Below are 15217 nucleotides of genomic sequence, written 5' to 3'. Positions count from 1 at the left end.
CAGTTTAGCTTGTTTGGACTTTAATTTACAGTTTGTGTTGATCATGTTTTGGGATTAATTTTCTGCAGTCAATGGCTGTTCCTGGGAGAGATTTTCTCCAGCCAGAAGGTAACCTAGACATTGGGGGCAAAGTTGGAGATAATAAAGGGACTCTTATTGACTGGGTTGCCTTTGTGCCATGCCCCAGGTTATCACAGTTCCAATCAAACAGCTATTCAATCTCATCTTAAAAATCTCCAGTGAAAGAAGCAAGCTGTTCCACTGATAAATTGTTCTTGTTGTCAGGAAATTTCTTCTTAATTCTAAGTTGGATGTCTCCTTGATAAATTTCCATCTGTTACTTTTTGTTTTGCCTTCAGGTGCTTTGAAGAATTGGTTTAGTCTCTCTTCTCAGCAATGTTGCAAGACTGCTACTTTGTCATATCATGCCCTAGTCCTTCCCTTTGTTAGACTAAACATACCTAGTTACTGCATCTAGAGTCTCAACATTTTTTTTAATATTGTGGATATAAAAAAAAACTGGATATTCCAAGTGTGGTCTAACTATAAACTGGTAAGTGGTACTAATGCTTCATATAATCTTGATTCCATTCCTCTGTTAATGCAGCCTCAGCTGCCATTGGCTTTTTTGGAAGCCATAGCATGCTGTTCATATTTAAGCAGTTGTCCACCAGGACACCTGTTGTCTCACAGTTATGGCTGATGAGCACCACACCACCTATTCAATACCTTTACATTTCTACCTAATTGTAAAACCTTCTTTTCTCATAACTGAATTGTATTTAGTTGGATAGGGCCCAGTGTTCAAGTCTGTCAAATTCCTTCTGGATGTTAAGCCTATTTTCTAAAATGTTGGTTATTCTCCCCAGCTTGCTGTCATCTGAAAATTTGATGAGCTCCTTATCTAAATTGATTATGAAGATGTTCAAGAATACCAAGACTGAGGTAAAACCTTTGGGTTATCCTCTGTATGCTTCACTCCATGTAGATGTAGTTCCACTGAAGATTACACATTGAGTGTAGTTGATTAGCCAATTATAAATTCAATTGATGCTGCTGCTGTCTATTCCACATTTTTCTATTAACCAAGCAGTAGATTGTAATCTACTTTGTCAAAGTTACTTAAAGATAAGCAGCCAATAAACAAACAAACAAACAAATAACAAACTTATGTCAACATAGGTATCCCTTTTGTTGGAAGATGCTATACAAATGATCTCTTTTCTTTTTCTAATATTCAGGATTCCTTCAATATATTTGTGCTTGCTCATCTAAATAGTATTGTTACACAGCTTCTTTTGTGAAAAGTTGGATTATTAGTGTAGAATGGTGTAGTGGAGCACTTGGTTGGTGTGGATAATTTTATGATAGATTTCTATTTCTAATTTGCCATCACTGATGAGGATTTCTAGGAAAAGTAGACTATTGTTGGTTTCTTCTTACCTTATTAATTTCATTCCATTGAAGATGTTATTATAATGCATATTGTGTGTATTATTGTGATACAAGATAAGATTATTACCAGGAAATCATACTTGTCAAATACAGAAATTAAAATCCTAATTGATTGCATGAAAATTCTCCCCAGAAATGAGATTTATAGTTTCTTTTGTATTAATGTGTCTTTGTAACTTTGTAACTTTATTCCATGTCTTAACATAGCTATTTTGAAATAACATGTAAGTCATAAGTGTCATGGTGATACCCAGACATTTTACTTTCTTCTCAATCTTAAAATCCATTCTATTTATCAATTCTGTTTGATCTTCTATGTTCATGCTTTTATTAGCATTTTTGCCTTCTTAACTTTGACACCAGGTAACATACCACATTTTTAACATTTCGATTTCTTTAAATAACTTTGACGTTTTAAAGATGATGGGAATAAATCAATAACTACTGTGAATCAATAAAACAATAAATGGAAAAATAGAATCTACCAAAGAATACACTTTTATCTTGGTGTTGAAGTGTAAAATCTGAACTAATATTTTTAAAAATATATTAGTCAACTGGCAACTTGTTCAAAAATCTTCTAAATGAAAATGTTATAGCCAAATACATATAAAGTGGAGATTTCTGGTGACTAAATTGAAACATCAATCATTCTTCTCACTCTTTTTTTTCAATTCATTAATCAACCTAAATTAAATTATTCAAGTTAACAACATTGTATTATCAGAGCAATCAATTTCTACTAATCCTTTTTGCTATTCTTCCTACAGAGACCACATAATTCCAAATCTTACCTATGACTCTGAGTTCCTGCTTCTGGAATTTTCTCAAGTTCAAGAGTTACAGATTTTACAGTCCTTCCTCTTTCTAGGAATATACATTATAAGATTGCTGGGAAATATTTTCAACATCATGTCCATTGCCCTTGACCATAACCTGCACAAATCAATGTACTTCTTGATGAAATTAGCAATTATTGATGTAACTTCCATTTCATCAATTATACCCAAATCTATGTTGAGTTCACCCATGAGCAGACATTTCATTTTTTATTCTAAATATGTCATTAGGTTTTCTTTTTCTTCAATGAATCTGAGACCTCCCTCTTAACAGTAATGGCACATTATCATCATGTTGCTATTTGCAATCTATTATACTATGAAGCAACAATAAACAGTGGAGACTATTAAAATGGTAGCTTTAGTGTGGATAGCTGGTTTTCTTTATTTCATATTGCACACAAGCAGTACATTTTCAATAATTTTCTGATCAAATAAAGTTGACCAATTTTTCTATGAAATACCTAAGCTACTGAAACTTTCTTGCTCTGATTTATACCTAGTTGAAGTTATTTTTCTTGTAGTGAGTTCTAGCCTAGGGGTGGGATGTTTTTCTTTATCTCTACAAGTTATGTATGGATCTTCAGAATTGTACTCCATTTCCCTCCATCAGCAAAAGACCCTCTCCACCTGCCTCTGACATTTTACTGTTGTTTCATTGTACATTTGTATTGCTTTGTCTATACTAGACCTCCCAGCAATAGTTAATCTTATTTAGACTTAGCTTTTGTCATAATATGTGAATATTTCATAATTTATTCTTATATATAATACAAATTGTTTGTAGCTAGTGTATTTTGCACATTAATTAAATTCAATATTAATCCTACTTATTTTGTAAAGTAGGAAAAAGAGAGAGGAGAGGAGAGGAGAGGAGAGGAGAGGAGAGGAGAGGAGAGGAGAAGAAAAGAAAAGAAAAGAAAAGAAAAGAAAAGAAAAGAAAAGAAAAGAAAAGAAAAGAAACTCAGAAACAGTCTCAGGAGCTGTTTCATCCCAATCTCATCCCACTGAATCAAGCAGGAATAGTACACTGTGAATTCCATTAGTAAAAGAATTTTCACCAGTGGGATCTAGGAGATCTTACTCTGCTGTTGTTCCCATCCTTTGGGGCATCTTTTCCACAGATGTGAAGCAAGCCTAACTTCCAGAAAAACTAATGGTTTTTTGGAAGAATATTAAAATGTGGCTTTTCCAATTAACATGGGAGATTATGGTGTGACCTGAGGGATAGTTTGAGGGCACCATCTTCACCTTGTTAACTCCTTGGCCTTCTGAATTTTTAAAACTTGATTTTGACTTTAATTTGAAAATTTTAATCTTGCTCTTAATTCTGTTTTAAAATGCTTCTTAGTCATGTCCTTATATTGTTTTGTTATATTGATGTCCACTACTCAGACTCACTTAAATGAGATGGGCAGTGTAGCAATTGAATCAAATAAGTAAATGGGGAAAAGATGAAAAATATTGTATTTTTTAAACTTTTGTAAGTTATATAAATGTGGAAGAGGAATTCGTTTCACCAAGTTTGAAGGAAAAAACCCAAATGTTTTCTATATAGATCTCCATCTATTCCCAAAACATATACTGATTGTTGACTATGGCAGCTGTATCAGAGTGTAAATTAATCTAAAGGGGTATAAGACTTGGCTTGGCATTGGGGTTTTATGTCATAAATGAAGATAAGATAGCATTTTATAAAAGACTTACAGATAAACATTTTGAATTTTCATATGAAAATTGGTTTCTCCTAGGGGATGAGAATGTTGTGGTTTCTCCACAGAAAGAACTTCTGAAAAAAATATCAAAATAATATAAATTATCAAAGGTAATAGATAGATAGATAGATAGATAGATAGATAGATAGATAGATAGATAGATAGATCTGTGTGTGAGAGAGAGAAGGGGAGAGAGAGAGATGATAGGTATTAACGTTGAATGGATAATTTGGACCTCTTGATTTTGTCAATTTATTAGTAATAGCAGTAAGCACTTAGACTTATATACCACTTCATAGTGCTTCATAGCATACTTCCCCACCCTTCATAAGTGGTTTATATAGTCAGCATATTGCCCCTAACAATCTGGGTCCTTTACTGACCTCAGAAGGATGGATGGCTGAGTAAGTGAGAATAGAACTGCTGACAGCTGGCCAAATTAGACTAATACAGCATTCTAACCACTGTACCACCATCACTATTTTTACCATGTTTATCCAAGAGTTGAAAAGCGAACTGTCTCATCAATGACACTGGAACAGAAGAAGAGAAGGGTTTGCCACACTAAGGTAAGGTGGAAATTCTTGGACATTGACAAACTGGCCAGAGATTGTGGTTGCAAAATAACTCCTGAAACATTTAAATATAAACTGACTTTCTTTTCTGGATAATGCCTTGTAAAGTGTTGCACTGACTTACTTTTAAAGATGAATGAATACTACATACTACATGAATGCTACAATGAATATCTGTTTATTCACTGAAACATATATCAAAGTGATTTAATGTACAGTATATCACAGTTTCACTGACCTATAAAAGTGAACACAAAGCTATGTACTTCCTCAGACTGAACATGAGATGAAACAAAATTTGCTTTATGTTTTCCTTCAAAGTCATTAAACTTGGAAAGTAAAGACAATGTCAAACTTTGTGCATATTGAATGATATCTTAGTACCGCTTGATTGCTGCAGGAAGATATATTTGGAATTAATCTGAAGACTTAATATTTATAAATTATTGGTTTTGTCAAGAAATTTGATTCCTTCTCCCACAATATTTCTATTGGTCTGGGACTAAGAACTAAGAACATTCAAACATAAACATGGGTGGAATATTCCATTGCTTGACATTTGGGAAATCCAATGCCTCTTATTTCTTAAGGATAAACATAGTCATGATGATGATCACCACTTAATGTGAGCAGAGTACAATATATTTTACCAGTGCCAAAATTAAATACAGTACCATACATTATACAATACAATAGGTCATTTCTCATTTGAGGGATGTACACTCATCCTATAGACGTGTTTTTTTTCAATAAGGATCAGTTTGATATATCTGTGGAGGAGATATACTAATGAGTGCTTGCATGGAAAGTATTTGTTACCTTTGAAAGCATAAATAGGATGTTTGTTATTCCATTTGGAGATAAGTCATTTTTATTCCTCTCTATTTGATCATTTATTTTGTGGTTTCCTTTACTTGATTAGCTTTAACTGAAATGATCTCTCCATCTTTTCTGTAATGTATATACTACTCCAGAATATAATGCAATGAATGGTTGCAAGTACACAGCATGAGTAGTCTACTGAAGAGAAGGACCAGGGGAAACATGATAGCTGTGTTTCAATATTTGATGGGCTGCCACAGAGAGGAAGGGGTCAAGATATTTTTCAAGGCATCTGAAGGCCAGACAAAGAATAATGGATGGAAACTGATCAAGGAGAGATTTAACCTAGAAATAAGGAGAACATTTCTGACAGTGAGCACAATCAACCAATGGAACAACTTGTCTTCAGAAGTTGTGGGAGCTTTATCACTGGAAGCTTTCAGGAGGAGACTTGACTGCCATTTGTCAGAAATGGTGTAGGGTCTCCTGCTTGGGTGGGGAGTTGGATTAGAAGACTTACAAGGTCCCTTCCAACTCCATTAATCTGTTAAATCTGTCTCCAAAATCTACTTTGGTCTGTGCAATTCATGAATCAAGCACTATAAAATTTGTGTTGTTGTGTTGTGTTTATAGTCTATATGAGTCTGCCTTGGAAAACAATCCACAAGCTTCAACTGGTCCATCAGTGGTGACCATGTCTTGTGAGCTGCACTGGTTACTAGTATAGTTCCAGATACATGGTGGTGGTCATTAAAGCCTTACATGATGTAGGACCTTATATGTGGACTGATATTAGATTCAACTGAGTTGTGCTGTTTGCTTTAAAGTGTGTACAACAGTGCAGTGTCCTATGGTTAATTTAAGAATTTTGATTTTTAGATGTCAACACTGGCACCAGTGGGGTCTAGAAGAAACACTGTAGAAACAAAATGGAGTCTCTGAAGAAATGCAGGACCATAAAAATGCAGTGTGCTCTTGCTTGTGAATGGAATAACATTTCTTATGTGGATTTGGAACAGGAAAACCAAAGCAATATGAAATATATGAAAGCCCTTCTACTGTTCAACATTACTTCCCAATGATTTCCTGCCTTTCTAAACCTTGTTAAGCTTGATATTGCTTTATCATTGTCACTGAACAAAGAAGGCATACCTGAAAAATGAGGAAAATCTAAAATAAAGACAGTGCACATATACAAAGAGATGGCCTCTGATTTGAGTTTGTGATCTTGGCTTTTTGTATATACACAATGAAGATGTTTGTCCATATGTTCGAAGAGGATCGTGACATCTAATGGATTGTGGGCTAGCCACAGTGTGTCTGCAGGTGACTAGTAATACCTATACAGGCACAAAATATTCTGCCACATGTGTGGACACCATCGTTGCAGCATTTGCAGCTCTGGTTTTGTGGAGTGCTTGCTTCTTTTGTGCTGTACTTTTGTCTTCAAATGTCTGGCAGCCTTGGTGGATCAACATGTGCTATGTCAATCAATCTTGTGCCAGGATTTCCCAGGAGGTGGTGTCAATGTCCAGGGACTTGAAGGAGGCTTTCAACGTGTCTCTGTATCACTTCCTTTCTTCCCCTTGTGGTCACTTTCCTTGAGATAGCTCACCATAGAGGGGTTGTTTAGGGATGCAATGGTCTGGCATCCTTGCAACATAGCCTGCTCAGCATATCTGGGCTTTCATCAGCAGGGTATGGACTAATGGCAGGCCTGTTCTGGAGAGGATTTTTGTGTCTGGCACTTGTCCTGCCACTGGCTCCTCAGAAGTCTGCAGAGGCAAGTTGTGTGCCACACAGACACACACACACACACTACACAACATGCAAACACATATCTTGAATGAGGCATATACATTTGAGAATGAATTCTTAATAACAAATTACACTCTCATGATTCTACAAACAAAAGCAGACTGATATTTCATTTGAATCATGACTGAAGTCTGGTAAAACTTTTCTGTGGCCTAAACCGAGAAACATTAAATTGAATGTGTGATATAAATTTATGGTACAACAGTTCAATAAAGTATTTTTTTAAAGAGGTAAACACTTCATTAAACATCTGTACCATAAATTCAGATCACACATTCAATTTAGATAAACAATTGTCAAGACTCTTCTACTACTTAAAGAAACATTGAAAATATAATCACTTCTAATATACAAATAAAAGAATTTTTTCAACTGAGAAATTTTCTGCTGTAGTGTTCACTACTATTTAATAGGAATTAAATACTATCATAAAAGTCAGCATGAAAATGATACGATTGTCATGAATAATTATATCTTTATAGTATAGATTGTACTGTATTTAACTCTGACCATAAATGGGAAAAAATATACTAGGAATGAGGCAAAGGGACTGCTGAATATTTAATGCAATAAATTTATCAGTAAGAAAAACTAAGTATAGACCAAGTTTTTTTAAAAAAAATTAGGAACTATTTCTAATTAGTTGTGATGGACTCTTGAGTATTGATGTCATGTCAAAACAAACATGATGATGTTGCAGAAGCAGCAAATCCTTTAAATATTGATTAGAAGAAGCAATACTTATAATCTGGAAATTTTCAAAGGAAGCAAAACAAAGTTTCAATGAACAGAAAGGCATGGCTCAGTTACGAAAATCAATATTATTCTAGAATTGCAAATAAATCTAAGTGAAATTTGCAAGAAGGGTGAGTAAATTCATTTATAATTTATTATCGTTCTTGTCATCATTCTTCATCCTATTCCCTAAACCTGAGACTTTGATTACTCAGTTTTTTATTTGTTATATCCTGGAGCTTGCAAAATGTTTTTTTAAACATGTCATTACATCACAATATAATGCTCAGGGCAAAATACAAGAATATTGTTGCTTTTCCATCAGATCATACGATTTAATTTCATATCAGATTATGACCAGAGATGTGAAAATGAAACATTTTCCTAGCAATGACAGCTGTAGATTTTCTCAACGTATCTTTATAGCTTCATTCTGTGTTTTATGACAATCTTAATATCCATTTTATTCATTAATTGTGTTTTTCATTCTATTTGTTAAATTTGTTTTTAAAAACACATTAATCACTTGTCATCTTGTTCAGAAATCTCCCATATGTAAACACTGTAACCATATATATTTAGAGTGGAAACTTACATTGTCTGAGAAACTGTTCCTTTACCAAAAAATTAAAACTGAATTAAAAATCAAATGTTTTCCTCATCTGACTTTTTAGCTCGTTCGTTAACATAAACTAAATGATTCAATGTAAGAGCACTGTATTATCAGAGAAATCCTTTAAAAGAAAATAATAATCCTTCGTGCAATTGGGATGGCACACATTTCTGTGGTATAATGAAAGCAGAGCACATGGATATTTTAGGAGACATTATGTCAGGGATGCTTTATTAACAGTATGGGGGAAAGTAAGGGAATATCATTATATGAAAATACCAGTCTGGTTATCAACAATAGAAGCATTTGCATACCCAAATGTTTTTTAAATGGAGAATATTATTAGATATGAGGAAATCTTAAATAAACAGGGTGAACTCAAAACAAAGCAAGAACTAAAGGAACAAGGGATAAATATAGATTGGTATGCATATCTGTAAATACATTCAAGGTATGAAAAGGATACTAAGACTTATGGGTTTTATAAGGAAATGACTGAATTAAATAAATCATAACAGGCACTGAAAGGAAGATGATTAAAAAATTATATGGTTATTTATTAGGAATGAAATTAGAAAGAATATAATTTAGTAAGGATGGAATATATTTATGAAAGATAATAACTATAATGTTATTGATAGTATAATAATTAGATAACATGATATAGAATGTTGATTAGAATGGTTATGAATGTAATTAAATAAGAAATGTTTGATAATATCATTATGCACACAAGATATATGTACCCAACTGACATGTTGTAGAGCTGGAAGATGATTTTATTTGTTGTTTTTGTTTTTTTTTAAAATAAAAAATATAAAAAAATTAAGAGCACTGTATTATCAGAGAAAACCTTTTTTAAAATTAATCCTTTTTCCTCTTCTTCCCACAGAGACAACAGAATGTCAAATCTTACCTCTGCTTCTGGGTTCCTGCTTCTGAAATTTTCTCAAGTTCGAGAGTTACAGATCTTATATTTCTTCCTGTTTCTAGCAGTATACCTGATCACCCTGCTGGGGAATCTTTTCACCATCATTTCAATTGTTGTTGACCATCACCTGCACACACCAATGTACTTCTTCTTAATGAACTTGGCAATTATTGATATTGGTTCCATATTTATTTTATTTATTTTTATTTGATTTGATTTGTCAATTGTTTACAAGATAATAAGTATAAGTGTATACATAGTTATGAATACATGAAATGGGTACATATAAGAAAAATAAAATAAAAATAAAAGAAACAATAGGACAGGGATGGTAGGCACATTGGTGCACTTATGCACGCCCCCTAGAGACCTCTTAGGAAAGGGGTGAGGTCAATAGTAGACAGTCTAAGGTTAAAGTTTTTGGGGTTTGGGGAAGAAACTACAGAGTCGGGTAGAGTATTCCAGACATTGACCACTCTGTTGCTGAAGTCGTATTTCCTGCAATCAAGCTTGGTGCGGTTAACCTTGAGTTTGTATCTGTTGTGTGCTCTTGTGTTGTTATGGTTGAAGCTGAAGTATTCATTGACAGGTAGGACATTGCAATGTATGATTTTATATATCATGCTTAAATCAGACCAAAGATGGCGTAATTCAAGGTTTTCTAGTTCTAGAATTTCAAGTCTGGTGGCATAAGGTATTCTACAACGAGTAGATCATCCATTGTACCCAAATCCATGTTCAACTCTCTCGGGAACAACTGTTTCATTTCTTATTTTAAATGTGCCTTTCAGGTTTTCTTTTTCTTTGATGCATCTGAGTTCTCTCTCTTAACAGTAATGGCACATGTTGCTATTTATAATCCATTACAATATGAAACAATAATGAATAGCAGAACCTGTATTAAAATGGTAGCCATGGTGTGGTTATCTGGTTTCCTTTATGCCATATTGCACACAAGCAGTACATTTTCAATAACTTTCTGTTCAAATGAAGTTGACCAATTTTTCTGTGAAATCCCCAAACTACTGAAACTTTCTTGCTCTGACCTATACTTAGTGGAAGGTGTTCTTCTTGTAGTGAGCTGTAACCTAGCATTCGGTTGCTTTATCTTCATCATTATAAGTTATGTATGGATCTTCAGAGCTGTACTTCAGATCCGTTCTGTACAGGGACGGCAAAAAGCTCTCTCTACTTGTCTCTCACACTTAATTGTAGTCTCAGTGTTCATTTGTATTGGTTTCTTTGTCTATGCACAACCTCCCAGCAACAGTTCATCTTATTTAGACTTAGTTTTTTCCATAATATATGTGATCTTTCCTCCTATGATGAATCCATTCATTTACAGCATTAGAAATAAAGAGTTTCAGAATGCCTTGTTCAAGTTTTTAAATCTTGGGTAACTTTTCCACACTTTTCCAGGTTTGTTCTAAATCATTTTAAAAACTGTGGAAAAGTTGCCCAAGATTGTAAATTTTCTTTTCCAAACAGCCTTGTCCCTAGATTATATACTTCAAAGTTTATTTTGAAAGATACCTATTGCTTGTTTGTAGAAAGAACCAGTATAGTTTGACAACAATAAACTAAATATCAATTCTACATAATCTAAAAATGTTTAAAAAAAAGAAAGAAGGAAAGAGAGAAAGAAAGAAATGAGAGGGGAGGAGAAAAGAAAAGCAGAAAGGTTGTTTTGTCAGACAAGTTATTTTCTATTTTATTTTTATTTGTCTATTCCTGTGATGGTGAACCTATAGCCATTTGTGCCGGCACGCGAGCCACAGGTAAACTTTCCTTACTGTGCATGCGTGCGCCTCCCAGCTGATTTTCAGTTGGTTTGAGGCCTTTTTCGGCCTCCCAGGCTTGAGGAAAGCCTCTGCAGTTTGAAAAATAGGCCCATTTCATCACTTCCTGTATAGCAGAAGTGATAAAACAGGCCTATTTTTCAGGCTGCAGAGGCTTTTCTCAAGCCAAAATAGGCCTCAAATAGGCAAAAAATCAGCCGGGAGGCACAGTGTAGGGTGTGTGTGGGGGTACTCATTAACTTCTAGGTGCTGGCATGCGAGCAAGCGAGTGCAACTGCTCACACAATTTTTGACTTAGGAGCCCAAAAATGTTAGCCACCACTGTTCTATTCTAGTCTATTCTCCGTGTTCACATTTACATACTTAGAAAAGTTGCAAGTTCAAAATGTAAATAATGCAGTGCAATGCAATGCAATACAATACAACACTGCTTGGTTAGTTATTTTAAAGGATGTGACAGTATATTTAGGATAGGGAGAAAGGGAAGAGAGAACAGATTTTAAAATAGTGTATGATTTTTGACAAATCACAATGGTAGATTGAGTCAAGTTGATCATTCATTTGTTTTTTCTTGAGAATCAAAAATAATTTGGAAAATCCTTTGACAAAGAGAGTAATCTAGGACAATAATGCTATCCCACTTGGGTTTATTTTGTTTGTTTGTGTGTTTTAACTTTGGGCAGAAAACAAAGCAGGGATCTCAGAAAATATTCAAAAATTGTTTATCTATTTCTTTGATATTTGTTACTCGTTCTTCCTGCCACTGTATTAAAAATGAACAATTAATGTTTATCCTAAAGAATGTGTACCAGCTTTTTCTCATTCATCTCCACTGTGAAACTCAATCAATGTGTTAGTTTTTTCAAAAAGAAATTCTCTAGTATTAAAAAAAGAACAAAAATTGTCTTCTAGCTTAAATAAATAAATATTATTATGTTTAAATGGCTGACTTAACTAAAATAACATTTCACCAGTTCATACATTCAAGATTCCATTCATTATGTTTTTAAAGTAAGTTATCTATTGAAATACACATATACAATTGAAAAGAAATAATTTATTCTAAAACATGTTTGATTGTTAAATATATATTTTATTCACCTTTAAGCTGAGCAGCAAAAGGTTTGTTCTAAAATGCCAGACCATTGGGAAAATGATACAACTCCAGTCATAAGAAATTTAGGCAGGCAGAATTGGGAGTAAAGCCTCTGAAATTCTGTCTATACTTTGAATACTTCAATATCCAGAAGAAGAGATGAAATCCATAATGAATAAAACATTGTTTACCCTGCATCTTAAACAATAGAAGTATTGACTGCACTGCACTGTAGGAGTCATTTCTGTCATTCTACATTCTGTCTAAATACTTATGACAGATGATTCAATCAGCAAATAATGCTTCAAGTCAGTGAAATAAGAAGGGAAGCTTTATATGATTTATTCTGCTTTATATCCCTTAAAATTAGAGCATATTCCTTAGTGTCCTACTAGATTCAGGTGTGCAGGGAAATGTTTCCAATTTCAAGGCATGTGAGCTAGACTAAGGTTCTGAACAGCCATTGTATCTAGAATGCAAACATCCTTCATTTTTTTCTTACACAGCAACGTATCTTTAGTAAATAAAGTGGTGACATCTTTCTCAACAACTATGAGTTTTAAGCACTTCTATAGCTAAACTCTGTCATTGTAATGATAATGACAACGTAATAAGCAGAGCACAGCAGATAAAGTAGATATTTTCAAAATATTTTAAATGTCTTTCTAACAAAACACTTTTCCTCATTACATAAATTAGCACAAATAATTAAAACCTAACATACAATCCAAAGTATTGCCATAGAACCCAAATTATATTGCCCTTGACTTAAAATATATATAAAAACTTTATTTTCCATAACTGAGGAAAATTAACAGACATCTAATGGTCGTGCTTTTCTATGAGTGTTGTTTAAAGATGACCCATCGTTGAAGAATTGATGCAATTATGGATCTCTAGAATATACATACATACATGTTTACAAAAAGGCAATGTATCATTGTAGATTTCATGGTTAAAGAACTGAGCAAATAGGAAACACCTGGAGTGAAATAGAAAGCCATACTTTTAAATATGTTGAAATTGATTGATTTATTAATTCCACTTTAATAACAATAGTGAGAAGGAGGAGGAGGAGAAGCAGCTAAACAATTAAAAAGTACAGTAGTAATATGTTAATGACAATGGACTGCAGAAGTCTTTCATACTGAAGAAGAAATTGTTTATATAATGAGGAATGAGTGTAAATTTGCAATAAAACGTTTGGATTATATCCTGGATGCACAATGGTGTCAGGTTTTTCTTTTGCCTGTAGTTTTCCTATATTGAAAGAAGAACTAGTCTTGTAATTTTGAGAATTTATTGTATTTCTCCCCCCCCCACCCCCCATAGAGAATACTATGTCAGCACAATGGAAACTGTTGAAATTATCATAGTTCCCAAAATATGGAAATAATTTTAGATAGGAAAAAGATTTCCACAATCCAATTGACTGAACAAAAATATATATTTTATTGGATGAATTCATTTGGGAAAAAATGATAACACATCATGATCTAATGATAGTAACTGATCAATTATACTGGGGGGGGGAGGTCTCATTAAATATATATTCTCCTATGTTTATTAACTGATTGCCTTCAATAAGAAAGTAGAACCAATTCTGTGTGATCTGTAATGATAGAGAAGCCAATACTTTTGATAGCAGGATAACTAGGGAACTGAGTAAATCTAAAAAGTTCTCTCTGTGTGTGTGCATGTGTATGTGCATACCCATTCAGAAGATGACGCTTCCAGTTTTGCTTGGAATAATTTATGCACACAGTATCATTTATGCCAAGTTTCAGTTGAGGAATTTTAATGCTTCAATAATGAGATCAATATGAAATTATATTGAGAAAAAACAGGTTGGAGTACAATTATATTTATTACTAATTATGAGTAAATCTATCTTTCTATCCATCTATCTATCCGTCCATCCTCTTATCTATCTATCTATCTATCTATCTATCTATCTATCTATCTATCTATCTATCTATCCTATATTTTCCACGGTATACTTTTCTGTATTTTTTCCTCTACTTCACTTTTCCCTGTCCACCTGAAAGGGCAAAAGAGGAAGTAAAGAAGAAGATTTTTACTATTGCTAAAGTATATTCTATATTATGACAACCAATGAAAAACTGCTTGCCTGGGTCTAATTCTGCATATTATGTTGCAAACAAATAATGCTGTGAATTTATCATATCTTGTATTTATAAGTCCTCTGTGGATTAAATAATTTTTCTGAATACATTATTACTGCAAAAAGTATTATATCAAGTAGCAGTTTCATCCTTCATATTTCTAGAATGATCAGAAATTTGAATGAAAAATCTGGTAAGGCTTTTCAAAAACTGCTATATATACTTTATGTCTGTCATCTCTCTCTCTCTCTCTCTCTCTCTCTCTCTCTCTCTCTCTCTCTCTCTCTCTCTCTCTCTCTCTCTCTCTCTCCTCTTTTTTTTTTCCTCTCTCTCCTGAATACTTTTCTTTAGCCAATTTTATGTACAATAATAATTGAGAGTATGACAAGCTCCTTACTTTGGAATTTCCCCCCTCCTTCCCTAAAATATCTGAGAATTTGACCTTATACCAACAGACCTAAAAAGATGAAACTCTGCTTTGTTTTCCAAAAGAGCCTCTCCCATGTAAGCTCTTTTATCAGTTTCATTGACTTGACTTATTGGTTTCAGAAGAGACTTTCTCATATAAAAACTTCTCCTTATATATGACATTTAAAAAGTTCTAAGAACTTGGCTTTCACAACCAGAACTATTTATTTATTTATTTATTTATTTATATTTATTTATTTGATTTGTCAATCGCTTATAACTATG

At 33.4% G+C, this 15217-nt stretch overlaps 1 protein-coding gene and 1 long non-coding RNA gene across 2 annotated transcripts in view; both read left to right on the top strand.

Moving 5' to 3' along the window:
- LOC148124208 (uncharacterized) overlaps positions 1–15217 on the top strand; it is a 465649-nt gene that overhangs the window by 157598 nt on the left and 292834 nt on the right. The gene's annotated exons all lie outside the window — the stretch shown is intronic.
- LOC113448544 (olfactory receptor 14J1-like) lies at positions 9475–11924 on the top strand. The gene is made up of 3 exons (XM_026719256.2): positions 9475–9689; positions 10216–10899; positions 11879–11924. Exons 1-3 carry the CDS (start codon positions 9475–9477, stop codon positions 11922–11924), a joined length of 945 nt encoding a protein of 314 aa, XP_026575041.2.

The sequence above is a fragment of the Pseudonaja textilis genome, chromosome Z (assembly GCF_049901715.1).
Source record: "Pseudonaja textilis isolate UNSWEBS1 chromosome Z, rPseTex1.2, whole genome shotgun sequence".
In the NCBI taxonomy this organism is placed as follows: Eukaryota; Metazoa; Chordata; class Lepidosauria; order Squamata; family Elapidae; genus Pseudonaja; species Pseudonaja textilis.
Note: the sequence above shows the minus strand (reverse complement) of the source record. Positions and strands in the feature narration are given on the sequence as shown.

Coding starts and splice junctions, on each gene's coding strand:
- LOC113448544 (XM_026719256.2), top strand. CDS start 9,475: ATGTCAAATCTTACCTCTGCTTCTGGGTTCCTGCTTCTGAAATTTTCT. Junction 9,690..10,215: donor ATTATTGATATTGGTTCCAT/ATTTATTTTATT, acceptor TACAACGAGTAG/ATCATCCATTGTACCCAAAT. Junction 10,900..11,878: donor TTCAAGTTTTTAAATCTTGG/GTAACTTTTCCA, acceptor TTTTTTCTTGAG/AATCAAAAATAATTTGGAAA.